The sequence below is a fragment of the Bufo gargarizans genome, chromosome 8 (assembly GCF_014858855.1).
Source record: "Bufo gargarizans isolate SCDJY-AF-19 chromosome 8, ASM1485885v1, whole genome shotgun sequence".
Lineage (NCBI taxonomy): Eukaryota > Metazoa > Chordata > Amphibia > Anura > Bufonidae > Bufo > Bufo gargarizans.
The window spans coordinates 67,733,861-67,761,733 of NC_058087.1; the positions used below are offsets into that span (position 1 = coordinate 67,733,861).

Below are 27,873 nucleotides of genomic sequence, written 5' to 3' on the forward strand. Positions count from 1 at the left end.
TTTTAACATCATGAGACCAAGATGAGACCTAACAATTGATCAACAGTACCTCACCATTGTGAGGCTACAAGCAGAGACACCCAAGTCTCACGTCACATCATTCAAAACAGTTTACATGAGCAAAGGTTTGCATGCTAGAAAACCTGAAAGGGTACCTGACCACAGGAGTCATCGTCTTGCATGGGCCAAGGAGAGTCTACGCTGGACGAGGAACCAGTGGGCCTCAGTACTGTTCACTGATGAAAGTCGATTAATGCTGAGCAAACATGATGGCCGCCAACGATGTGGTTTTACAGTATGGGCAGGTGTGTCTAGTCAATACAAGCCCATACAACTTAAATAACATAATTAACAACACAGGCCTAGTTTCATCTTCACGGACGACAACGTGCCAGCTCGTCGAGGTTGCGTCATTAGAGAGTGTTTGCTGGAGACTGGGGTACCTCAAATGGAGGAGGAAATCACTTGTGCATGCTTCTAATTCAAATGCCCTACTTTCATGATATAATATCACTGTAGCATGAACTTTTTGTGAGTAGTGTAATATATATATATATATATATATATATATATATATATATTATAAAGAGAAAACACATCAGCACTGGTGAAAATCCTCCTAGACGGCTTTAGGTCCAACTATCAAAAACAGCAAAAAAGAGGCAGAACTCCAAGTCAGGTGAAAGGTGGTAGACCTGCTTTTATTCACACTAACATAATGAGGCCTTTCACAAGCATGCTCGGGGGAATTCTGGCACATGTGGTGGGAATTATGGCAGGGAAAAAAAAAAAAAAAAAGTCTCAAATTTTGGCACACAGTTGTGCAAAACGTAGCGACTTACGATTTTATGCCGCTCTTGGCACTTAAGGAAATTGGGTGTTGTTAGCTATGCTAATTAGATGCATGCCAGATTCATCAACTATGACATCTTAAGTCACCAAAAAAGGTGCAGAAATATGGCACAAATTACACCAATGCAGACACAAAGTCAAACTGACTTCAGACATTTTCCTCATGATAAATTCCCTACAATATATCCACAGTGATGTCCAAATGTGTTGCCCTCTTTCATGTTCTCATTCCATGAGAACTAGCCACCATCACTCTTGTAATGAGTACGAGTTGTCAGCAAAGTTTCCCTAAGCAGGGATACTCAGGCCTGCACACAACTGCATGCTGTGCAGGACACATGATGAGGCAACAGTCCCATGCACGGTGGCCATCATAGATTAGGTCCCAATTATAAGAATAGGACCTGTGTGCTAACTATTCGGGACATCCATTTGGTCATTTTTTGCATTTTCTTGTCTGGCTTTTTTATTATTAAGTTGTTTATTCATTTTGATATTAAGAGCTTGACCCGCCTTCTAATATTCCAAATGTCCCCTTCGAGGCACACATTCTAATTCCCAAAGGATGGGTCATCACTTGGACAATCCTGGACAACCCCCTTAGAACACAAAGCCTTTTTCCAATCAACTCTGCAAAAATACTCCAAGCGCTCACTACATAGTTAGGCTCCAAGATCGCTTTCTTCCAACTGAAAACACACCCAAATGACAGCAAGTGTAGATGCAACATTACTCACGCCTTTAAATGAATGCATTTCTGTGTTGAAATCATGAATAATACAGATATTTCCAGGCCTGGAGCCCAGCTCATGGAACATTTATTAGACTGGAGACTGTGACAATAGAACTTAATAACTGGAGATACAGGAACTCTCATAATTGATGGCAGCGGCCTTTTAATAGTGTTACATAAATCAATCAAGTCCACCTATTTGGGAATGTGCCCGTCTCATGTCATAGAACTGTAGAGGTCTGTTCACATGGGCATTGCGATTAGTTGAAACTCATACTTACTCTCTAACCATTTTTCTCGCCTTTGCTTCGTTTTTTCCTTCTTGGACAGAATTATTTTCTCTTCTGCAATAGATAAAGAAAGAAGTGAAAATTGTGCTTATGCAACAGACAGGTCATTGGCCTATACGGAGTCACACAAATGTTTGCAGACAATGGGGGTCATTTATCATGCTAGCTTTTGGCACAATAAAGTCGCAAGACCCCCTTTTGTGACTTTTCGAAGGCCTGCGCAGCTAAATATAGGTACAAGTGGCATTTTTATGTTTTCTTCGCCACTAGGCACACAGACTGCCGGAAGATGCACCAAATTTATGATGGGGCGTGCACCTTGTCATGAATTAAGTGCGACCTCTGGCAGTGCAGGGGGTTTCAAAGACTAATGTAAAACAATTCTACAACCCAAAATGCATAATTTCTCTTTTGCTCTTTTTTCATTACTTTACCCTTCTGTGATATATAGGGAAAGTCTAATATTGCCTTCTATTTTAAGTTCCACACCCCCCACCCCAAACTTGTGAAAGGAAGCATACACACCTGCTCCCCCCCCCCCCCCCCACTTGGTTCTGGCTCGCTGGGTCCACCGTCATATTAGTTTCCCGCAACCAAACTTACGGCATGGACGGGGTCACGTGTGCCGCTGCAGACAATGACTGACCACAGAGGTGACGTGTAGCCCACCCCTAGGTGACTATAGTGACTTGGCCCTTGGGGGGCATGTCATTGCCGCGATGCATGTGGCGGGATAAAACCTGACAAGTGACCCTGTGCATGACAGAAGTTTACATGCAGGGACTGAAGACGGTAGGAGACCCCGATCAGAGTGGGGGGAGGAGGTAGGTATGCTTCCCTTCAAAGGACTGATGGACAGAGGGAATTTAAAATAGAAGGCAATCCTGGAATAACCCTTTAACACTGCTAAAAGCGTACAGGCATTTTATACTCAATATACTCCAAATAATAAAAAATTAAATAAAACTAAATAACCAGAAACAATAAATGTGCTTTAAATACTAGCAACACACTTAATAAATGGAAGTTACCTGCCAAATAAAGACGTTATTAACTCAGCTGGGCCCGGCATCAAGCACAAGCTCTACAAACGCCCGTAAGAGTATGATTTGTCAAATACACGCCGACATGTTGCCACAAAGTCTACTTACAATGCATTCCAAATCTCACCGAGCAAACAGAATGTTCTGTATAAATCAGCAACCATCACACATACACAGTCAAACCAAGACACCCGCCCCTGGGCATGCTTCTATCGGTATTCAGAGGAGCTCCGGAGAGATTCCAGGAGGGGTACACACTTACTGACACTCTAATGAGAGCCTTTAGTTAACCTATTAAGAAATAAGTGGATTGAGATCTTTACAACGTTTCTGTTCCAGAAAAGTCTTCAACGTTCACCCCGAGAAGAGGCACTGCTGCTTCTAGTGTTGCCGAAAATTCCTTTAACCCATCGAGGGGCGAGAAAAGTGATTTGTGTCCGAAAACACACGATAAAGGTACCTCTTTGGCGCACAGGGACGACCACAGTTTCAAGGTTTTTTGGTATAAATACTATTTATTGTTCAGTTGACAACGCGTTTAGGAGTTTATAACTCCTTTTTCAAGTCTTGGGGGCGCCAACAGCAAGGGGCAACAGGCAAAAGGTGGCCGGGTGGCTGATGTGTGCTGCTGCTGTGTCTGGCGTCACTCGTGAGTGACGCCAGACACAGCAGCAGCACACATCAGCCACCCGGCCACCTTTTGCCTGTTGCCCCTTGCTGTTGGCGCCCCCAAGACTTGAAAAAGGAGTTATAAACTCCTAAACGCGTTGTCAACTGAACAATAGTATTTATACCAAAAAAACTTGAAACTGTGGTCGTCCCTGTGCGCCAAAGAGGTACCTTATCGTGTGTTTTCGGACACAAATCACTCTTCTCGCCCCTAACATTCCCTAGGAGTTTTTGGCAACTCCATCCAAAGGGACTGAACGGGTACCGGCAGCACGGACCTCCCTCACCCTCCCAACCTTTTGTGTGTCTAACCTGTTGTGCGGTAACACCTGCACAACACTCAAAGGTGAGCACATTCAATCCATCACGTTTATCTGCTTATCATCGCTTACTACCCTATGAGCGCCTCTCCCTTTTCTCTCTTGCCATAATTGCTTTAACCCATCGAGGACCAAGCAGATTTTGGCAACTAAACATTGGATTTTTCCTTCCCGCCTTCCAAGAGCCATCGTTTTTTTATTATTTCTCTGTCAACATAGTCATACAAGGGATTGTTTTTTTAACAGGACGAATTGTAATGTTTTTTTAAATGGCACCACATCTAAGAATAAAAAGGAAAAAAAAGCAATTTTGCTATTTTTTTTATTTTTTCAAAATTCACTATGCGGTACAAATGGCAAGTTAAACTTATTCTAAGTTTTTATAGTTTTTGTTATGATTTCTACTTTTATGCGCTTCTCCAATGCAACATTTAGAAAAATGGGTTAAAAATAATCATTACTCTCCTCACCGCTCCTGCTGGCATTCTGATGCTGCTCAAGTGCCCAATGATCCTCACACATAGGAAACTGCTTGGACTGCCAGCTTAGCCAGTCACTAGCTGGTGAGGGACTCCGCTAGAGGCAGCGATTGGCTGACCGTGCAGTCCAAGCCATTTCCTGTGCGTCAAGCTCGGGACCAGGAAGTGCAGATTGCTAGGGACCAGAGGCACCTTAAAACAGCAGCCGGGGGGCTCAGTGAGGCGAGTAATGGGGTACACATACAGCTTTCTGATTATTTTTATACTGATTTTGTGGGTGGCAAGGAAATTCTGGCAAAGATTTTATTTTTTAATTAAAACAGCGTTCACCTTGTGAGAAAAACAAAATTATATTTTAATATTTCCGGCGCTTTTAACATCAAAAAAAAAAAATTATGGCTTAAATGGGTTGGCAACTTTCTGGCACTTACTAATATAGCCATTAGGGATGAGCGTATTGACTTTGGATGAAACATCCAAAGTCAATTTGCACAATACTTCATTTGAATACTGTACTGGGCGAGAGCTCCGTACAGTATTCCAATGTATTGGCTCCTATGAGCCGAAGTGACAACTTCGCGAAATCTCACGAGACTTTGCATAATAACTTCATAAATTTATTTCTATTGTAAAAAAAACATTTCCCGAACTCGGGTTCGGTACCAAGTGTTACCTTGGAACCGAACCAGAGTTCAGGAAATGGCTTGCTAAAGTACAAATTAATTTATGAAGTTATTGCGCGAAAGTCTCACGAGACTTCGCAAAGCAGTAACTTTGGCTCATCGGAGCCAATACATTCTAATACTGTACGGAGCTCTTGCTCCTTACAGAATTAGAACGTTTTATGCGAATAGAATTTGGATGTTTCATCCGAAGTCGATTCGTTCATCCCTATTCTGTACCATTTGCTGTTTTTCATAAGCCATGTCTCCTTGCCAGGCAAATCTTCTGTGCTGTCCGCAGAGAGGACCTGTCCATAAGATGGCCGCTCATGGGAGGGTCATTTGACCAGACACATCACTCAGTCTCCTCCATTCAGACTCTAAACTCTCAACAGTGAGGTACAGACAGCAGGTGCAGAGTATTTAAATAGAACAGAAGTCACATGGAGGTGATTTGCCTGGTCACATGACCCTCCATCAGCAGCCATTTTATGGACAAGACCTCTGTGTGGACAGCACAAAAAAGACATTGCAAACAGGAGGACATACCTTATGAAATACAGAATATCGACAAAGACTATATAATGCCTCGTGTACATAACCATATTTCGGTCCGCATCCTAACTGTATTTATTGGGGGGGCCACAAAAACCGCATATAGCACATCGTGTGCCATCAGCAAACATATGTCTGTGCCGTGGCTGCACAAAAGAAATAGAACATGTCTTATTCTTGTCCGTTCTGCAGACATGATCATGACCAAGAGCCTACCAGCTCAAAACATGTCGGTCTGACGGGAAGTGTTGGGAGACTTTGTCCACTGCGCTATTTGTACCTGATGGATAGGAAATAAAGACTATGCAAGATTTCAATTCAATCATGCGCTGGAAATTTCTCATCTGTTGAAGGATAGGACATATCTATAGAAGGGAGAAAGAAAATGGCGGCATGTACACAGCCGGGATTGTGGACTGCAAAACAGATACATTTGTATGTATAAAGTCTTAGTAAGTGCCTTAAAGATATCTTAAAAACACACTGGTGAACAGTAACACAAAGTGGCCAACCCCTTTAATATTTGTGGGGCTTTTCCTATGTAAACATGTGTGGTATTTTTTGGGTGGGAAAGGTGGTGACCCTACCTAAGCCGCATAGAACCAGCCCTGTACCTCACATGGATCCAGAGATCTGCCCATTTATTGCTCTGCAGTTGAAGGATGGAACTGAGCATGTGCGTCCACCTCAGTGAGCTGGACAGAGACATTAGAAAAAGAGCAAACAGCAGGCGGCGCTACATAGATAGGTTTTATTTAATGGCTATGATAAATCAAGTAAAAAACAAAAGCAGAATTCAGTTTACCAAAAACAGACTAAAATGCAAAGATGCTACCAATGAAAACTACAAATTGTCCCGTAAAAAATAAAAATAGCCCTCAGTTATAGTCAGAAAAATAAAAGGTTATTTAATTTGTTACAGTATATGGACCCCAAAAAGGTTCCTAAAAAAATTGGCCTGCAAAAATTCCCCAAAAAGTTAAAAAGTTATGACTACTGGAGTACAGGGGAGGGGAGTGAAATGTTACAGTTTTTCAGGCTAAAATTTGTTATGTCACTTAAAGGGGTTGTCTCGCCTCAGATATTGGTGGGGATTGTCTAGGATTTATTTTCTTCATTTCGGCCACTTGGGTATTATTCATCTCTGCCCCAACTGGGCACACACATGATTATGTACACTGTACAGTCCAATGACTGACAATACAACCTGTCTCAGAGAGTCAGTTTACTATTCTATTCCTCCACCATGTTTTACACTGCAATCCAGCTTGTTAGCATGTGGGAAGTCAGAGCATAGAAAGTAGATTTATTTTACAGTAGGAAGGAAAGCATTTAAGTAAACATATGAGAATTCAAACTAAGGGGCCTTATTTAAATGTGACTCAAGATTTGAATGTAGCTCTAAAGTTAGAAAAAAACATTTTCTACAAGATGGTAATTATTGGGAACATCTTCTAATACTTTCTAGCTGATTAAGATAAGACTGTCGGAAACAGGAGTCATGGACAATTTCACTAGAAGCAATGACTTACTCCACGGATAAACACAAGAGCCTTCAGTGAATCATGCTACCTTCTGCAGAACTTTTTGTTATAAGGATACTGAATCTTTGGAAAACTTAATAGACATATCAAAAGTATTGATCGGTGTGGATCCAAGTGCTGAGACCACCCATAGATCACTAGAACGAGGAGACAGAAGCACTTGTATATCAGTCTCTCTCCTCACTGCAGGAGCAAGACGACCTAAATAGAAAGTCTATGGGCCGGTCTCACTTCCTTCTCCTACAGAGAGTGCAGTATGTAAGCGCTTCTCTCTACATGACCTAGAGATTGGTGGGGGTCTCAGAATTCGGGTCCCCACAGATAAAAATCTCTATGACATCAAACGTTTTCCGAAAACTCATTAACCCTTTAAAAGGGCATCTGCAAGCAGAATAAACCCTTTTAAACTAGGTATGATTGATCCTGCTGACAAACCACAACTCTCTTCTTGAAATTTGTAATGTCGTTTTTGAGAAAATGTATTTTCATGCAAATGACTTAAAGAGGACCTTTTTACCTGAAAATGAAAGTTAGGCTCCATTCACACGTCCGCAACCTGTTTGGCAGATACACGGAGCCACGGATCCGCAAAACACGGAAAGCGGCAATGTGCGTTCCGCATTTTGCGGACCGCACATTGCCGACACTAATAGAATATGCCTGGTCTTGTCCGCAATTGCGGACAAGAATAGGACATGTTCTATTTTTTTGCGGAAACGGAAGCAAGGATGTGGAAGTGCGGATCCGCAAATGTGGATGCGGACAGCACATTCCAGCCCCATTGAAAATGAATGGGTCTGCACCCGTTCCGCTCCGCTCTTAGCCAGGGAGAAGACGCTACAGTTCTTGCGAGATTCACGAGAACTGGAGTGATTTCATCCATCTGGAGCCTGCGCCATCTCGCGAGAAGTGGAGAACTTTTGAAGGCCCGCCCAGTTGAGCCGAATGGCTCATTAGCATACAAGGAGGCAAATATTCCGTTAAGCAGCGCGGACAAAACGGGGGCACTGATTGAAAAATGAATGACTGAATAAGCAATACCGGGGGCATGTAAGTAAGGCTATATCTTTTGTTTAACTTTCATTTTCAGGTGAAAGGTCCTCTTTAAGTGCACTGAGGAATAGGCTGCAACCATTCGGTAGACCTCATCTCCTCCGCTTTCATGCCCTGTCCACTCTCCCCTCCCCTTGACTGACAGGGCTAGCTATTGGCACCATCTTCTTTCCTGGTCCTATAACCCCACGCACGTCCCATAGAGCCTAGCGATGGCACATGTGCAGTAGTCAGCTGTTCAGCAGGGAAAGCTAGGGCAGATGTGCTGCAAATGCGTCAATGCTAGGTTGTATGGCACAGGCGATGGACTACAAGGCCAGGCAAGAGGACGATGTCACTGTCTGGCCCTGTGAATCCAGAGGGGGAGTCGACAGAGCATAAACATGGAGGAGCTAAAGTGCACTGAGATGTTGCAATCCACACCCTGGTGCACTGAAGCCCTCATTTGCATGAAAATGCTTACTTTCACAGCACAAAGGATTTCAACAAGAGACGTCTGTAATGATCAAGGACATGTAGTTTGTCCGAAACGCGTTTACAATCTGGGCACCGTGATTATTTGTATGTGCTGTATTCAAAAAGAAAGGATCGTCACAGCTTTCAAGGAGAGGTTCTGGTTTTTACTTTGAGGATTACAAAAGGTCGGGAATTGGACTACAACCGGGCAAATCTGGTACAGAAAAGGTACAGGTGAGCTGGAGCTTACTTTTGCATAAGCGGTGTGGTTTTAGTCAGCAGGATCAGCCCTACCAAGCATTATGCCTGCTTTAAGAGGTTTGATCCTGCTGACAGATACTCTTTCATGAGCTGTTTTCTTTAATCAGTCTTCTCCGTTATGACTGTGCTGCTCATTAGTTTTAGGCTCCATTCACACGTCCGTGATGTATTGCGGGTCCGCAACACACCAGCCCGGCACCCCCATAGAAATGCCTATTCTTGTCCGCAAGCTGCTGACAAGGATAGGACATGCTCTATCTTTTGTGGAGCTGCGGACCCGAAGATCGGGGAGCCTTAGTGCAAGTGACCAAAGGCAAGAAGGAAAATGAGCCACATCCTTACTGGAGGAATATACAAAAGAAATAAGGTCCAAAGAGCTGGAGACCTGCCGAATCGCCTGCCAATACCACACTAGATGAGACATATCTCTAACATTGAAAGGCTGCATTGCTCGCACAGATATGGTGACCCAAGGAAAACCGCAGGCATCTGGGATCTTTCAGCAATGATTGTGCGCTGCTCAGATGGTCCGACCCCCAACAGCTGCAACATGTGCCATAAGAGATATGAAAAACCTCTGATAATTGGTTAATGAAAGGCACGCACACATCATATAAGCTGTGAAATATGGCAATGCTGAGCAGAGAGGGAGAGGCCGCCAAGCTGCACGGGTAAATAATTATGGAAGGGAAGGGGGGAACCACAAGATAGCCCGGGAGCTGGAAATTGCTACGTGCTGTAGAAGCAGCAGAAATGTCTCAAGTGTCTTAATCCGGTCTGTGTTTACAGCACTGGCTGAGAAATGTCTGTAAACTGTTATATAGAAACCGCTCGTAGTTAAAGCAACACTGAGTAAAAGAAATACCCAACGAGGAAGAGCACAGGAATGATACTCAGACTCTCAGAGAGCGAGCCCATCTCATGTCCCATTATCAGAGGAATTTATAGGGTATATAAAACCCCCAGTGTTAGGTCAACGCTCACTTAAAAGGGTTTTCCGATATGTGGGGGTCCGACACCACTGCCGAACACCTTTTTGAAAAGGCACCTGCGCTCATGTGAGCGCCGCAGCCTTCTCCATACTTCCCAAGCACAGCGGTGTACATTGTATAGTGGCTGCGCTTGGTATGGCGCCCAGCCTCATTCACTTTTATGGGGCTGAGCTGCTCCTAGGCCATGTGACTGATGGGAAAGCAGTGAGAAGTCTAGGGTCCTGGGTGTTAGACCCCACAGGGACAAGGTCCCTGCCAGTGCCTTAACACATTACCTGTTGTGCTGAAAGCATTTTTTTTTTTTTTTTTTTTTTAGGTGTGGTGAGTGTTGGGCTGGTCTTTGCACATTACATATCCGACAGATCTTGATGGCGTGTGGCACGGAGTGGGATCCGCTCTCTCGACACGGCATATTTTACCCATCGTGTGTTGCTATTGTTGTGTGGGTGTTAGAGGTTATGAACAGTATAAACATTGTTTATATGCTTCACAGTGTAGTACCCGTGGAATATAGCGTTGTACCTTTTGCAGGGAGGGAGGGGAGGTAGGCATGAATGTTAGGGATCTTTTTGTTTATACTTGTTAAAAAGCTTGCAATAAATACCTTGAGATAAAAAAAAAAAAAAAAGGATAGAAAGTTTACTTAATATCAAGACCAACAACCCCTTTCCTATACAGCCGATACAAAGCATGCTGACATATACTACTCCAACGGTGACCAGAAGCTCACTCTTTTGGTCTGCATTAGGTGAATGCCCTATGGACATGTATATGACAAATGGCAAGGACACAAGTTTGTAATGCGCCTTTCCTCACACGGACTTCGAGTGCAGGGATAGTTGTGTGGGGGGATTCCCTGGAAAGTCAGTGGATGCCATAATTCTTTTTTGGAGTGTGGAAGGAAACCCAAATAAATAAGGGGAGAACATACAAACTCCATGCTGTTGTTGTCCTTGGTTGGATTTAAACCCAGGACGCAGCGTTGCAAGGCACCAGTGCTAACCACTGTGAATTAGTTGGATACCAATCAATAAGGGACTTATTACAGGGCCAGACAGAGCAGACGATTGTCGGGAGGGAAGCATTTCCCTCCGTCCATCGTCTGCTCGCTAGAGGAGGAGACCACTGCTATTACAATCTCCTCCTCAGTACAGGGACGAACGATCGCTAATGCATCGCTCAATCCCTATGCTGTCTGATGGTTTGACGGCAGCAGAGCACCTATTACACAGCAGTTTTGCCCTCAAAACAGGATGTTTAAAAGATCCCGATTACCCGATGAACAAGCGTTTGCTCGTTCATCAGGTAATCAGCGGCAGTATTACACTGCCAGATAATCGCTAAGAAGCATTCATACGAACGCTCGTTAGAGATCTTAACGATAATTTGAACGTGTAGTAAGGCCTTAACTCCTATTATAATTGTTTATAGACAATAGAGCTATTAGTGGAATCACATTAATAATCAGTCAATTCATTAAAGGTAATTACACATGGCACTGAATACTAGTTCTGAATAAATGGGCATCAGGATGTCATTAGAGGTGGTACCCCATTTGGGAAACATTTACTCCATTAGCCAGGGGCTGTACCACTGCAAAATGCAGACCCTGCTCTAGAGGTATCACCACCACCAATGTGGGTGTTATATATATATATAAAACTAGCCAAATAGCCGTAGCAGGGTGAGAAGAAAAAGATAAAAAATGTTAATAAAAAACTAGGGAACCCAGAAGGGCTCCCAGCACCTCTCTGGCATTCCTTCCTTGACAGGACAGGAAAAAACACTTGCGATGAGGGTGGGGTTTTTAACCTCTCTGTGTGCTTTTTCCTGTCCTATCAGAGTAAGGCAATCTCAGTTTGTGCTGTCATGGAGACGACTGGGGAAAAATGGCTGTGCGGGCATGCTGGGAGTTGTAGTTTTGCAAAAGCTGGAGGCACATTGGTTGGGAAACACTGTTCTAATGCACAGATAGGTCAACGCAACATGGGCACCAATGGCCCCTCATGCAACAGGCTGAAACATGGGTAAATATATTATAGATCTCAACTAGGTGATCACTCGGTAGGCACAGTTTGACTAGTGGATTTAAATGTTGACATGTTGACCAGATTCTTAAACTGGGCATCAAAATTAGGAGGTGTGGTGCATGTACTAGAGTGTGTGGGAGTGTGAATACAAGAGTTGTTGTTAGTTCCCTTTACATTTATAACTTTTAACTTGCTTTAATCCTCTTGTCACCTGCAGGTGTCGCTGTTGATATATTGCTGACCAATTCCAATTTTTAGGACCTTTCATATTTACTGTACTCAATGTTTATGGCATAACTGATTTGCAACATCCTATATTATTTATATAAAAAGAGAAAACTAAACTATATCTGCCGACAAAGACATTGATGTGAGACGAGAGAGCCTACAATCTCCGTTCTAGTTCATCTCAAAGGGGTTCGATAGGGATGAGAACAGGGCTGTGTGTGGACCAGTCAAGTTCTTCCACACCAAACAACCAACTATGCCTTTATGGACCTTGTCTTGTGTACTGGAGCACAGACATGATGAAACAGAAACAGGCTGTCCCCAAACAGTTCCCACAAAGTTGGACGCTCACAATTGTCCAAAATGTCTTGTGGATATCTCTTCACTTGAACTAGGCCAAACCCTGGAAAACCAACCCCATTGCATTATCCCTACTCCACAAAACATTACAGTTGGCACAATGCAGTCAGGCAGGTAACATTCTCCTGGCATTCACTAAACCTAGACATGTCCATCAGACTTGGGGCTCATGCACATGACCGTTGGATGTGTTGCGGTCCGTAAATTGCGGATCTGCAAAACACAAATACCAGCCATGTGCATTCTGTATTTTGCAGAATGGAAAAGTTGGCCCCTATTAGAACCACCTATATGCGGACAATAATAGGACATGCTCTATTTCTTTGCGGAATGGACAAACAGAAACGGAATGCACACAGTCATTTCAGGGTTTTTTTTCAAACCCCCTTGAAGTGAATGGTTCCACATATGGGCTGCAAGGGAAAAAAAAAAAACACAACGGACACAAAAAATTTGTGCATGAGCCCTAACAGATAGAGGCACCGCTCCAGAGTCTAGTGGTGGCACCACTTCATTAGAAGCTTGGCATTGTGCTTGGTGATGTAAGGCTGAATGCAGCTGCTTGGCCATGGAAACCTATTCCATGAAGCTCTGGGCACCCATTTTTGTGCCATTATTAATGCCAGAGCAATCTCAGAAACCTGACCGACTTCGCCTGCCACCTCGAATTCCTGTGGTTCCTAAATGCTTCCATGTTGCAATAATACCCCTCATAATTGAAGGAGGAATATCTGGGACGAAAGAAATTTAATGGACTGACTTATTACAATGGTGGCATCCTATTACGGCATCATGCTCGAATACATATTTTTTCACATGCAGACTGCATGGTTGGGGGCTGGATTGTATACACCTGTGGCAATGGGCCTGAATTTAACACCATCGTTCAATGATTAAGAGGATGTCCGAATAATTTTGTCCACATAGTATAGTTAGGCTACTTTCACACTTGCATTCCGAGCGGATCCGTCTGAGACGGATCCGCTCATATAATGCAGACGGTGGATCCATTCAGAACGGATCCGTCTGCATTATATTGTAAAAAAAATTCTAAGTGTAAAAGTAGACTCAGACGGATCCGTCCAGACTTTACATTGAAAGTCAATGGGGGACGGATCCGTTTGAAGATTGAGCCATAGTGTGTCATCTTCAAACGGATCCGTCCCCATTGACTTACATTGTAAGTCTGGACGGATCCGCTTGCCTCCGCACGGCAAGCAGCGTTCAGGTGTCCGTCTGCTGAGCGGAGGCTGAACACTGCCAGACTGATGCATTCTGAGCGGATCCACGTCCACTCAGAATGCATTAGGGCAGTACGGATGCGTTCGGGGCGGCTTGTGAGCCCCTTCAAACGGAGCTCACAAGCGGACACCCGAACGCTAGTGTGAAAGTAGCCTTACTAAGTATGTAAAAAAAGATAAAAATCCAACCTTCTACATAATAAAGTTAGTGTTTTGATGGGAATTGAAATGCTTTTGGCATATTGGTGTGACTTTCTAAGATCCAACAGAAAGAAAGAAGAAATGAAACATTTGGACTGTGCACATAAGAAAATTAGGAATTGAAACAATAAAATCTACAGTTAATTAAAGTAAATAGTGAAAGGATTTATTAATTTAACTAGGCTCTAAAAGATCAGTGGTTGAACTGCTAAAATTATCTGATGCAGACAGCCATGGCTTTTAAGAGAGGGTAATAGCCTTGGGCTATCCTCGGTTAATGAAATGTCCTAACTAGAGCGAGGTTTTGCTGGGGAATATTCATCAAATGATCTTAGGTATTCTTGATTTTATATATATATATAGTACAAATTATCATCATGAAGCAAGTTGTAATTATGGCTTTGTCACTTGGTCTTGTAAAATTAAAAAGTAGATGGACAAAAGCGAGCATGAGGTCTTAAAGTGAACTACAAACACAAGATGTATGCCATGGGAAACATTTCAGTGATCCTCCACTGATGGTGGTGCCTACAGGCTGGAGATCAGAATGTATTGCTAACAGTTTTGTAGCACCGTCACAAACACTTCAGGTCGTTCTATAGTGGGTGGAATTGTGGCCTCTATTAAAAACAAAAAGGTGCCCCGTCACAATTAAAGGGAAAGTCAAAAACGCATAGCTGCATTCCTCAAACCAACTATACATGATCCATATAAAAGCTAATACCTCATATGCAACCAGAGGTTCTTAGCAAACATATTTTTGATCAAAAAGTATCTGGGCCCATCCACCAGCAGCAAGGTGACCTCGAAATGGATGGGTACATAATTCTAAACCTATTTCTATGCCGTTCGTGTGAATGTAGCCTGATCCTGTGGATAGGGGACAACTTCTCACTACCGTAATACCCCTTTAACCCTTTTATGACATAATAGTATGTCAGATGTCAGGTCTTTAAAGATGACACCCATTCAATTCAAACAGCAGACACCCGGGGCTAATGTATGCGACCAGAGAAAATGCTGATCATCAGAATGTGGCGATAAAAAGAAAAATACATTAAAAAAAAAAAAAAAAAATTCCTGTATTAAAAACACAAGAAAAACTATGCATATGTTTTACGGCAGGCATGTCCAAACTGCGGCCCTCCAGCTGTTGCAAAACTACAACTCCCAACTCCCAGCTTACAGCTATTATGGCATGCTGGGAGTTGTAGTTTTGTAACAGCTGGAGGGCCGCAGTTTGGACATGCCTGTTTTACGGCATAATGAACTCCGCAAAAACAAAAGCTGTGGTGGAATTCTGTTTCGTTTTCCAATTCTACCCAATCTGGAATTTTTGCCAGCTTCCTACTACATCCTATGCAATATTAAGTGGTGCCATCAGCCTGTCCCACAAAGTGTGAATGGAAAAATAATGTTATGGCACCTTGAAGGCAGGGAATAAAAAGGAAAAACTGAAAAATCGCTCAGTCAGGAAGGGGTTAATCTACATACTCATCTTGCATCCATACACAGTTAGGCTACATGCACACGACCACTGTGTGTTTTGCAGTCCGCAAATCATGGATCCGCAAAACATGGATGGCGTTCGTTGCGCATTCCACAATTTGTGGAACGGCACGGACAGCCTTCAATATAACTGCCTATTCTTGTCTGCCAACCGCGGACAAGAATAGGACAGATTATTATTTTTTTTGTGGGGCCACGGAATGGAGCAACCGATGCGGACAGCACACAGAGTGCTGTCCGCATCTTTTGCGGACCCATTGAAGTGAATTGGTCCGCTTGGCAGCTCGGATGCGGACCAAAACAACGGTCGCGTGCATGAGGCCTTAGTTTGCATTTTAGCCCAGAACTGCCTTTACAAATATGTTAGCTTCACAGATAAAATCTCTTGGCATCTCCTTTTTGACTTAACACCTGGATAAAACTTGGTGAGAAATGTAATCGTTACTGCAGGCACTTGACAGTAATCTGATATAGCCCAATAAAAACAAGCAGAAGTAATGAAGAGGATTTACAAATCTACACAACATAGAGATATACTGTACCTAAATTCTCGGACATGATGCAGTAGCAAGTTTACATCTGCATCAGGACTTTTTTCCGCTAAAAGAGGATTCCCGAATGGAAACTGAAAGCACTATATTATAATCAATGGGGTCTGTTCAGTGGCATTTGGCATTTCCATTATTTTTGTTAGGGCTCATGCACACGACCGTATGTATTTTGGGGTCTGCAAAAAACAGATCCACAAAAAATACGGATGACGTCCGTGTGCATTCGTGGAATGGAATCGCTGGCTCCTAATAGAACAGTACTATCCTTGTCCATAATGCGGACACTAATAGGACATGTTCTATTTTTTTTTTGTGGAACGGAAATACGGACATACGGAAACAGAATGCACACGGAGTAACTTACAGGGTTTATTTTGCGGACATGAATGGTTCCGCAAAAAAATACGGAACGGACATGGAAAGAAAATATGTTTGTATGCATGAGCCCTTATTTAGCTCCTCTTAGAATGGAAACTGATTGTCCTGGTATGAAGACGGCCTTTCAAACCAACATGTAGTATCTTATGTTTAGTCTAAGGCTTCTTTCACGTCACTGTTCAGCCTTTCCGTTCTCCGTTTAGGAGCAGAACGGAAAGGACGGAGAAGGCACATAACTGAGCTAAACGGAGCCCTTAGGACCCTATAGACTATAATGGGGTCAGTTATGTTTCCGCTTAGAAGATGATTTTGTAGCAAAGACAAAAGTCCTGCATGCACAACTTTTGTCTCCGCTCCAAAATCATCTTCTGAGCGGAAACATAACGGACCCCATTATAGTCTATGGGGCCCTTAGGCTCCGTTCGGCTCAGTTATGTGCCTTCTCCGTCCTTTTCGTTTTTTTCGTTCTCTTGCTCCTAAACTGAGCAGGAGAATGAAAAGGCCGAACGGTGATGTGAACGAAGCTTAAAATAACAGCAAGGAACATCAAAACTGAAAGGTGGGAGCAACTTTGTAGATTGTAAGATTAAATTCTGCCATTCAACACGCAGCTCTCTGACAACTGTAATCTCCATGCGTGTCAATCACACAAGACTCATATCTTTACTTTATGTACAGAAAATCCTGAAACCAGATAAACTAAATCAAGTCAAAAGACTTCAATCTGAAATCTGTATGCAAGCTCAATACTAAGGATCATGGCCAGGAAGGAGACAAATGTTGACAGATTCCACAGCTCCCTTGACTAAGACGTGCACTGTCATCTTCACCACCACAAAAATGATAACGGTGGGGGTGTCATCTAGGTACAGACAGGCTTGAACTTCTATTTTTAGTGCAAAGAGAAAAAAATACAGCTTTTGGTTTAAAAAAAAAAAGACTTACTAGTTTTGTACAAACATTTAAAAAAAAGTCAGTTTTAAAGGCTATGTAGACCTTTAGGGGCAATTTTTGTTTATGATTGCATTTTACTCATTTTTGGGTAAAAATCGTATTTTCAATTGGCATTTAATAAAAATATTGAGTCCTTCTGTCACAAAGGGTTAACCGTTTTCCTAACTGTGTGACTGGTACTTTCACTTTGTGCTGGTCATCTAATAACCCTTCTCTCTAAACTACTACGAGGTCATAAACACTTATTTTAGGGTACTTTCACACTTGCGGCAGAGCATTCCAGCAGGCAGTTTCATCACCGGAACCGCTTGTCGGATCTGTCAAAACGCATGCAAACTGATGGCATTTGTCAGACGCATCAGGTGTCGTCCGGAAAAAAACGGATCCGGCATTTTTATTTATTTTTTCAAATTTTTTGCGGTCTGAGCATGCGCATGCGGATCCGGCATTTCGGCAAGAGTTCCATGCTGCGGTATTATCTCCGTCCTGAAAAGTCAAAAAGACTGAACTGAAGACAGCCTGATGCATCCTGAACGGATTGCTCTCCCATTCAGAATGCATTAGGATAAAACTGATCAGTTCTTTTCCGGTATTGAGGCCCTAGGACGGAACTCCATGCCAGAAAAGAATAATGCTAGTGTGAAAGTACCCCAAGTCACATTCTTATCAGTAAGATAAGAACTGAGCTAGAATAAGGGTTTCTAATGTCAGAGAGCAGATATAAGAAGCCTGTCTGCTCCCCAGATGACGGAAAAGACAGAAAATCCACAGGCAGCCAGTACAGCATCCCAGCTATGTACACAAAAAAGGATTCCACATTTTTAATAAAGACCAATTGAAAAAAAAGATTTTAGCTCAAAATAAGTACAATGCAGTAATAAAATAAATTGCCCCAAAAGGTGTACATAGCCTTTAAATCTTTTAATGACAATAAAACTTAATATCAAATTCTGAGACAAAGTTGAGATATCGATATAAAAAAAAAAAAAAAATTCAACTCTAAACATAACATGCAATAAGAAGTATTCACTGAATAAAAATTAAGGTGCAATCTGAATTAAAGAAAAAGACCACAGAAGGGTACGGAAGAGAAAGCAAACATGGAGCAAGAGACCAAAGCCAGGGCTACATGACAACTATGGCAGAGTAGTGACGCCTGCATCGCAACTAATGGGGGCGTACTGCAACCTAAAAGTGTATGCAACAGTCACAAGAAATCTAAACCTGTTGTGCCAGTCAAGACAAGTCGTGGGTTTCAATTTGACCCCATTCACATTCATTAGTTGCAATGTCAGCAGCTCTTTTCAGAAATTTTTGCTACATGTGTTATGGCCAAATTTGGGTTGTAGCCCTAGGCAAAAAGTGGCCATACCCCTTCAACAACTTTTGAGCGTAATGCCTCCCGAGTTCCCATATATGCTTGGTTTTCAATAGAAAAAGGGGAATAGGCTGCTGCCAAATATCTCTGGTGGCACCTAATTACCCTTCAAAAACGGAGGACTGGACATGTTGAACTTCAACATGCTTGGATCCTTTTCTTCACCTACATTCTTTAAAATAAAAGATCTTTTGTTCATGGATGAAAGAGGTTTCTTTAAAAGAATTTTCCCAGAAGGATCTTTAGTTTATTGCCCAGTTTCACTGAAGTATGGCCACTGTTAAGGCCCCATTACACTGCGCAATTTTCAGAAACTAGCATTCATAGGAGCACTTGTTTCCAAGTCGGCTGACGGGCCTCTTTCATGGATGAAAGATGCCCGATTATTCGCAGCACACTGTGTAATCAGGGATGTTCTGCTGGTAACGAATAGATGAGAATAAGGGTGGAACCACTGCAGTAGCAATCGTTCCTCCTACATTCCTCCCCCTATCTAATCAGTCCGAAACCAACAAGCGCTGATTGATGTGTTTGAAATCTTCTTCCGATAGCTGAACAAAACAGCTTCCGTTTGAAGAAAGATCGATCTCTGCAAACCTGTTCCCAGAAAAATCATCACCCCGTTTACGGCCTGATTAAACAACTGTAGCTGCCAATATGGAGTAAGATGTGTAATTCTGTGTCTGCAAAATGAATGTTCAACCATCAATCAACTTCTGTCTAGCTTGTATGGTCACCTTTGTCTTCAAGTTTATATCAGGGACACATTTTCAGTAAAATTCTGCAGAAAATGAAATTGCTAAACTACCTATAAACTGGTCAATGATATTAGATTACCCACTAAAGGGGCACATAGCTGGCGGTGGATCCACCAAAGTTTGAAGAGATGCAGACCTCTACATAAATTCAGCGCATCTAGCGCCAGTTCTAAATGTAAGACGGCCCACTATTTTAGACCTGGTGTGAGCAGGGCAAAATCGCAGATAGTGGCGCAAATAACCTTTGTGCTGCCATCTGTGCCTGAAATGCGCCTAACTTAGGCGTATTTAAGATTCGTAAATGATCCCCTAAGTGTTTCCATCTTATGTTTGCTCCGGCACTGTTAAACTCAGTAGTTTAACTACATACCAAGAATACTTTGCTACATAGCATACAGATTTTTCAAATGAAATTAAGCTTTCACTTGAAACATTGACATGGACAAATAGGCTGGACTCAGGATCAGTGTTTAAAGGCTATGGACACCTTTGGGACAATGTTTTTTGGTTGCACTGGCTGTATTATCGGTTAAAAATCTATTTTCAGTTTTTTTCTTAAACAAGTTGCTCTGTTTCACTTCTGCAGCCTGAATGTATTATCATACATTGCAAGCTGCTCAGTCCTGTTCAATATGAAATTCCTCAGACAAGTTCTTTGTCCTCTCTCTGATCTCCTGAACACTAAAAGTTTACATCTTTACAACCAAATGAAATAAACTTAAATCAAAAGGCATGTCAGCTTTATGAGGGCAGAGAAGAAGGCTGAACAGAGGAATCATCTGATGGAGTTCACACTGAATGAGACAGAGTAACCCTAAGGCTGGGTTCACACTTGAGCGTTGCGCAAACGCGCGTCTTACGCGCGTTTTTGACGCGCATTTTTATGCGCGTTTTTGTAATAGTAAACGCGCGTTTGACGCGCGTTTGTGTGATTCACTACAGTGTCCTATGGCCACAAACGCCCCAAAAGTCGCTCATGTACTTTTTGGAGCGTCGGGCGTTTTACAGCGCGATCGTACGCGCTGTAAAACGCCCAAGTGTGAACCATTCCCATAGGGAATCATTGGTTTCTCCTTGTTGAGCGTTTTACAGCGCGTAGGAACGCGCTGTAAAACGCTCAGGTGTGAACCCAGCCTAAATATGTGGATACATGCAGACTGCAGAAGACAGATATTTTTGTTTCTTTTTAACTAAAAACGTATTCGTCTCTTGGGAGGAAATTTTTTTATTTCTTTTTTGTCCGTAAGACTTAATATATAATGTACAGGGAATCGATAATAAGTTAGGCTACTTTCACACTAGCGTTCAGAGCGGATCCGTTCTGAACGGATCCGCTCATATAATGCAGACGGTGGCTCCGTTCAGAACGGATCTGTCTGCATTATATTGTCAAAAAATGTCTAAGTGTGAAATTAGCCTGAACGGATCCGTCCAGACTTTTACATTGAAAGTCAATGGGGGACGGATCCGCTTGAAGATTGAGCCATATTGTGTCATCTTCAAACGGATCCGTCCCCATTGACTTACATTGTAAGTCTGGACGGATCCGCTTGCCTCCGCACGGCCAGGCGGACACCCGAACGCTGCAAGCAGCCTTCAGGTGTCCGCCTGCTGAGCGGAGCGGAGGCCAAACGCTGCCAGACTGATGCATTCTGAGCGGATCCGGATCCACTCAGAATGCATTAGGGCTGGACGGAAGCGTTCGGGGCCGCTTGTGAGCCCCTTCAAACGGAGCTCACAAGCGGAGCCCCGAACGCTAGTGTGAAAGTAGCCTTAAAAAGACAGGCAGTGTTTGACCTAGTCCAGAGATCTCCACCCGTTATTGTTTGACCAATAGAAACCCACCTTATTCAGGAGGTTTTGATGCGGATTAGTAGAGGATAGGTCTCACAGGCATTCCATTCGACTTTCACTAGCCACTCCAGAGGGGTGACAGTCCTTATTCATAAAAAGATAGACTTTAACTGTGAGGCCTCCTCTATTGACAAGCAAGGGAGATATGTTTTTCCGCGGCGTCTGCAGAATGGCCCTCACAGGAGGGTGTCCCCGCCTACCCAGGACAGGAAACAACGTAGAAGCTCAAGTTTAAAAGGCCCCATCCCTTTACCTGCTTCAGTTGTAGTTTCCTGTCCTCAAGGGATCGCGTCGAAGCTGCACCTGCAGTGTCTGGAGTACAAGTGAAGTTTCACACGGCCTGTCAGTTTGCCCCATTCGGGAAGTCTGTGCAGGGCACGGGGATTGAAGAGGGCCTGGCGCATCTGTCCCGTTCCTTTGGCGTAAGCCCTTCAGTGAAGGCGGCCCCGGGCATCTGCTTCCCCGGTGACAGTACCTGGGGAGGCTCGCCCACGCATGCGCCTAACAGGCCGGAACTTCTGGGCAGAGTTCCGCTTTGCCAGGTCTCTGCGCGTCACGTCCGCCACCACATAACGTCAGAGACCAGAGGAATGTCGGAAGCAGTGAGTGCAGTAGACAGCATGTTCGCTCCCTTGGAAGTTCCTGACATGTCCCGCAGACCTTTGGATCCTTCTGCCACCCAAAGCAGAGTAAGCCTTCTCCTAACAGTTGTGTCTCACATGTTACCTCTATTTGGGGGAAGAGGGAGCACAGTTATATTGTTTCTCTCTCCCACTGGTGTTGGTGCTGGCCTTCATTTAAAATTCTTAGTTGCTAATTTGGCCCCAAAATGTATCTTAATTTATATGGCAGGGAGGCCAGTACCGTAAAGACCTCTAAGGGAGATTCGGAGCAGGGAAAATGTGCAATGTTTAAAAAATCCCTGCCGTCTAAGTCTAAAAAGACTCTCTGTCCTAGGTGTACAAAGTAGTAACTGAAGAATCACCAGCCTTCCTAGAATCCATAACAAATATGATCAAGGAGGAAGTAAACATGGTGATAGACGCAAGATTCCCACCAGGTTCCCCCCAACCGTCAACCTCACAGAGATCACAGATAGCGGAATTCCCATGTGATCCAGAATCTGATGAGGGTGAAATATTTTTAAAGGCAGAGTCCGAATCTTCTGAGGACGAATCAGGGAAGCCTTTTTGTATTCCTGAAGATACGGAAAAATGATTATAAACAATAAAAACTATTATAAACATTGAGGACGCAAAGGAATCTCGATCAGTTCAGGATAAAATGTTTCAAGGATTGAGCAAAATGAAAAGGAAAGTCTTCCCGTCCATAATAACATTAAAATGATGATCGCTAAAGAATGGAAGAATCCAGAAAAGTGAAATACAATTCCGAATGCCTTTAAAAGAAAATACCCCTTTGCAGAATCGGACTCATCCTCAAGGAATAAAGTTCCCAAGATCGACACTCCAGTTGCCCGCATAGCAAAAAAAAAAAGACTTCTTTACCTTTTGATGACATGGGCCTCTTAAAGGATCCAATGGATGAGAAATGTGAGGGTCTTTTTAAGCAGGCATGGGAGACAAACGCAGCTATGCTGAGGCCTAGTATAGCAGCTGTTATCCAAATTATTAAAATCGGTCTGGTTAACCCAGCTGGAGGAACAACTGGCGGCAGGTACACCCAGAGATGAAATCCTGGCCTCTATCCCTATTTTAAAGCAGGCCTCAAATTCTTTGTCAGATGCCTTGGCGGATCTAGCAAGGCTCTTGGCCAAGTCTGCTGCCTTATCAAATGCCAGTCGTAGAGCTGTATGGCTCAGATCCTGGCCCAGGGACGCTACCTCGAAGAGTCATCTGTGCTCCATTCAGTGTGAGGGGGATAAGTTGTTTGGTTCAGCCTTAGACGACACTTTGGAGAAGGCATCAGACAGGAAGAAAGGTTTATCTTCAGACTCAAATTTTTCCAACAGAGTCGGTCCTTTCGGAGCCAAAAAAAGACCAGATCAGATGAGGAAAGACCTCTCTGGAAGATGGCAATTCTCAAGAGGAAAGGTTTTTTGTTCACCCCAGAAACCACTGCGAAGTCTTCACAATGACGCCATAATTCCGGTAGGAGGCAGATTAAAAAGATTTGCCTCGGCCCCGGAAAACATTTCTACTGCTCCTTGGGTAAGACATACCATAGAGGTTACAAGCTAGAGTTCGCTACTCTTCCCCGAGATTTCTACACGAGCAACAAGCCTTTGAGTAGACTAGAAAAACAGCAGGCTCTGGAATCAGAGATATTATTGCAGCTAGAAAAACAAATCCTCTCCGGACTTTTTAGTTCGAAAACCAAACAACTCTTACAGAGTAATAACAAACCTGAAAAGGTTGAACAAGAGCATAGCCTACAAAAAATTTAAGATGAAGACAAATCAGGTTAACAGTAAATCTCCTGACTCAAGACTCCTACATGGTAGGGCTCGACCTTTCCAATGCTGATTACCAAGTGCCCATTCACAAAAACTATCAGAAATCTCTCAGACTGGCGATATTTATGAAAGGAGAGAAGTGTCACTTTCAGTTTCAGGCCCTTCCCTTCGGGTTGTCCTCAGCCCCCAGAATTTTTAAAAAGATCATGGCAGAAGTGACAAGTCACCTGCAGTCGTTCCGATTTTTTGATTGCAGCTCCGTCCCTCCGAATTCTCCAGTTACATCTAAAGATAAATATAGGTAATGTCGCACTAAAATGAGATGGGGATCCAACAGAGGTGCACCCACTAACAGACAACGCCCAGTCTGATAGAAATAAATATATAAAAGAATGGAGGTGGGGCACTCTCTAAAAGTATAGGGATCTTTTATTACACATATCACAAAAATAGAAAAACAATCACAGTATAATATCAGCGATAAAATAGAAGGAGAGCAGATAAGATGTTGGTACTAACAATAGTATAAATAATGAAATAAAAAGATAAAAATATATTAAATTCAACAGTATCAATATAAATAGGATCCCAATATATATATATATGAATTATTGAGGATAGGATGTTATATTCAGATATTTAATGATAGTAATGTTCACTAATCTTATTCTGATGTATAGTTCCATACACGGTAATCCACTCCGGCAACCAGTCCTTATAACAGGTCTCTAGTATATAATAGTCAGAGTCCCAAACGTATGCAGCTTTGAAGGTTTGTTTGGACAATAATTCAGCTGCTTATACACACAGCGGCGTCCCACTGTATTGATAGGAAGCGATCGCTTTAGGTGGGATATGCAAGGTCTTACCTGAGTATCCTTTGCGCTGGATGGTAGCCCCTCGACTCGGCGTGTTGTTCCTGACTCCGGTCTCAAGGGTTGGTATTCAAATTCGAATTTGGCGCCAGTAGAGATGTTTGCTACACGTGGTTAGATTGTCTTACGTGTAGTAACGTTTGTATACTCCGGCAATTTGCTGACCATAAAATAATCTCCAGGCTTCCTCGGACTTGCAGTCACTCTCCTCTTGGGGGGGGGGGGGGGGGGATATCAGACGCGTTTCGGGGATTTACATGAAAGACCACTGAGGAAGGGGTCTTTCATGTAAATCCCCGAAACGCGTCTGGTATCCCCCCCACCAAGAGGAGAGGGACTGCAAGTCCGAGGAAGCCTGGAGATTATTTTATGGTCAGCGAATTGCCGGAGTATACAAACGTTTCTACACGCAAGACAATCTAACCACGTGTAGCAAACATCTCTACTGGCGCCAAATTCGAATTTGAATACCAACCCTTGAGACCGGAGTCAGGAACAACACGCCGAGTCGAGGGGCTACCATCCAGCGCAAAGGATCCTCGGGTAAGACCTTGCATATCCCACCTAAAGCGATCGCTTCCTATCAAAACAGCGGGACGCCGCTGTGCGTATAAGCAGCTGAATTATTGTCCAAACAAACCTTTAAAGCTGCATACGCTTGGGACTCTGACTATTATATACTAGAGACCTGTTATAAGGACTGGTTGCCGGAGTGGATTACCGTGTATGGAACTATACATCAGAATGAGATTAGTGAACATTACTATCACTAAATATCTGAATATAACATCCTATCCTCAATAATTTATTTATTTTTATATATATACAGACGTGGACAAAATTGTTGGTACCCTTTGGTCAATGAAAGAAAAAGTCACAATGGTCACAGAAATAACTTTAATCTGACAAAAGTAATAATAAATTAAAATTCTATAAATGTTAACCAATGAAAGTCAGACATTGTTTTTCAACCATGCTTCAACAGAATTATGTAAAAAAATAAACTCATGAAACAGGCATGGACAAAAATGATGGTACCCCTAGAAAACACAGAACATAATGTGACCAAAGGGACATGTTAATTCAAGGTGTGTCCACTAATTAGCATCACAGGTGTCTACAACCTTGTAATCAGCCATTGGGCCTATATATATGGCTCCAGGTAATCACTGTGTTGTTTGGTGATATGGTGTGTACCACACTCGACATGGACCAGAGGAAGCAAAGGAAAGAGCTGTCTCAAGAGATCAGAAAGAAAATTATAGACAAGCATGTTAAAGGTAAAGGCTATAAGACCATCTCCAAGCAACTAGATGTTCCTGTGAGTACAGTTGCACATATTATTCATAAGTTTAAGATCCATGGGACTGTAGCCAACCTCCCTGGACGTGGCCGCAGGAGGAAAATTGATGACAAATCTAAGAGACGGATAATCCGAATGGTAACAAAAGAGCCTAGAAAGACTTCTAAAGAGATTCAAGGTGAACTTCATGCTCAAGGAACATCAGTGTCAGATCGCACCATCCGTCGTTGTTTGAGCCAAAGTGGACTACATGGGAGACGACCAAGGAGGACACCATTGTTGAAAACGAATCATAAAAAAGCAAGACTGGAATATGCCAAACTACATGTTGACAAGCCACAAAGCTTCTGGGAGAATGTCCTGTGGACAGATGAGACAAAAATCGAAGTTTTTGCCAAGGCACATCAGCTGTATGTTCACAGACGAAAAAATGAAGCATATCAAGAAAAGAACACTGTCCCTACTGTGAAACATGGAGGAGGCTCTGTTATGTTCTGGGGCTGCTTTGCTGCGTCTGGCACAGGGTGTCTTGAATCTGTGCAGGGTACAATGAAATCTCAAGACTATCAAGGAATTCTAGAGAGAAATGTACTAGCCAGTGTCAGAAAGCTTGGTCTCAGTCGCAGGTCATGGGTCTTGCAACAGGACAATGACCCAAAACACACCGCTAAAAACACCCAAGAATGGCTAAGAGGAAAAAATTGGACTATTCTAAAGTGGCCTTCTATGAGCCCTGACCTCAATCCTATTGAGCATCTTTGGAAGGAGCTGAAACATGCAGTCTGGAAAAGGCACCCTTCAAACCGGACACAACTGGAGCAGTTTGCTCATGAGGAGTGGGCCAAAATACCTGCTGAGAGGTGCAGATGTCTCATTGACAGTTACAGGAAGCGTTTGATTGCAGTGATTGCCTCAAAAGGTTGCGCAACAAAATATTAAGTTAGGGGTACCATCATTTTTGTCCATGCCTGTTTCATGAGTTTATTTTTTTACATAATTCTGTTGAAGCATGGTTGAAAAACAATGTCTGACTTTCATTGGTTAACATTTATAGAATTTTAATTTATTATTACTTTTGTCAGATTAAAGTTATTTCTGTGACCATTGTGACTTTTTCTTTCATTGACCAAAGGGTACCAACAATTTTGTCCACGTCTGTATATATATATATATATATATATATAGGGATCCTATTTATATTGATACTGTTGAATTTAATATCTTTTTATTTCATTATTTATACTATTGTTAGTACCAACATCTTATCTGCTCTCCTTCTATTTTATCGCTGATATTATACTGTGATTGTTTTTCTATTTTTGTGATATGTGTAATAAAAGACCCCTATACTTTTAGAGAGTGCCCCACCTCCATTATTTTATACATCTAAAGATGGTTCAAAAGAAGTTGCGGGAATTGGTCTGGTTACTAAACAAAGAAAAGTCAGACTTAGTTCCCAGCAGAGAAAAAAATATTTTTGGGAGTCAAGTTAAACTCACACAATCTCATGTCTTTTTTCCCCTCTAGAAAAAAATGATTTCTCCATCGCAAAAGGTCTCTCTGTTTTGCAAGTCCAGAACAGTATCCTTCAGAGACATCATGACGCTTTTAGGCCATTTGACGTCCACAATTTCAGCAGTGCGGTGGGCCCAACACAATACAATGCCACTACAATCATTTCTCCTGAAGAACTGGGATGAAAATCAGAATACCCTAGACAACAGGATAAAAGTTCCTTTAAAGGCAAAGCAGTCTCTCCTGTGGTGGAAAATAAGAAAAAATCTTCAGTCAGGAGTATTTTGGCGACACACAAATCAAGTCGTTATTTCTACCAACGCCAACAATCGCGGATGGGGAGGCCACACCAAAGATCAGGCAATACAAGGCGTTTTGAGTCAAAAAATGGCAGAAGCATTTTCTAATCTGAA

General features: G+C 42.8%; 1 protein-coding gene across 1 annotated transcript in view; it reads right to left on the reverse strand.

Moving 5' to 3' along the window:
• SLX9 (SLX9 ribosome biogenesis factor) overlaps positions 1-27,873 on the reverse strand; it is a 156,053-nt gene that overhangs the window by 54,387 nt on the left and 73,793 nt on the right. Inside the window, exon 3 of the mRNA XM_044302935.1 lies at positions 1,867-1,929. Within this exon, the coding sequence (XP_044158870.1) occupies positions 1,867-1,929 (63 nt within the window). The remainder of the gene's footprint in view (positions 1-1,866; positions 1,930-27,873) is intronic.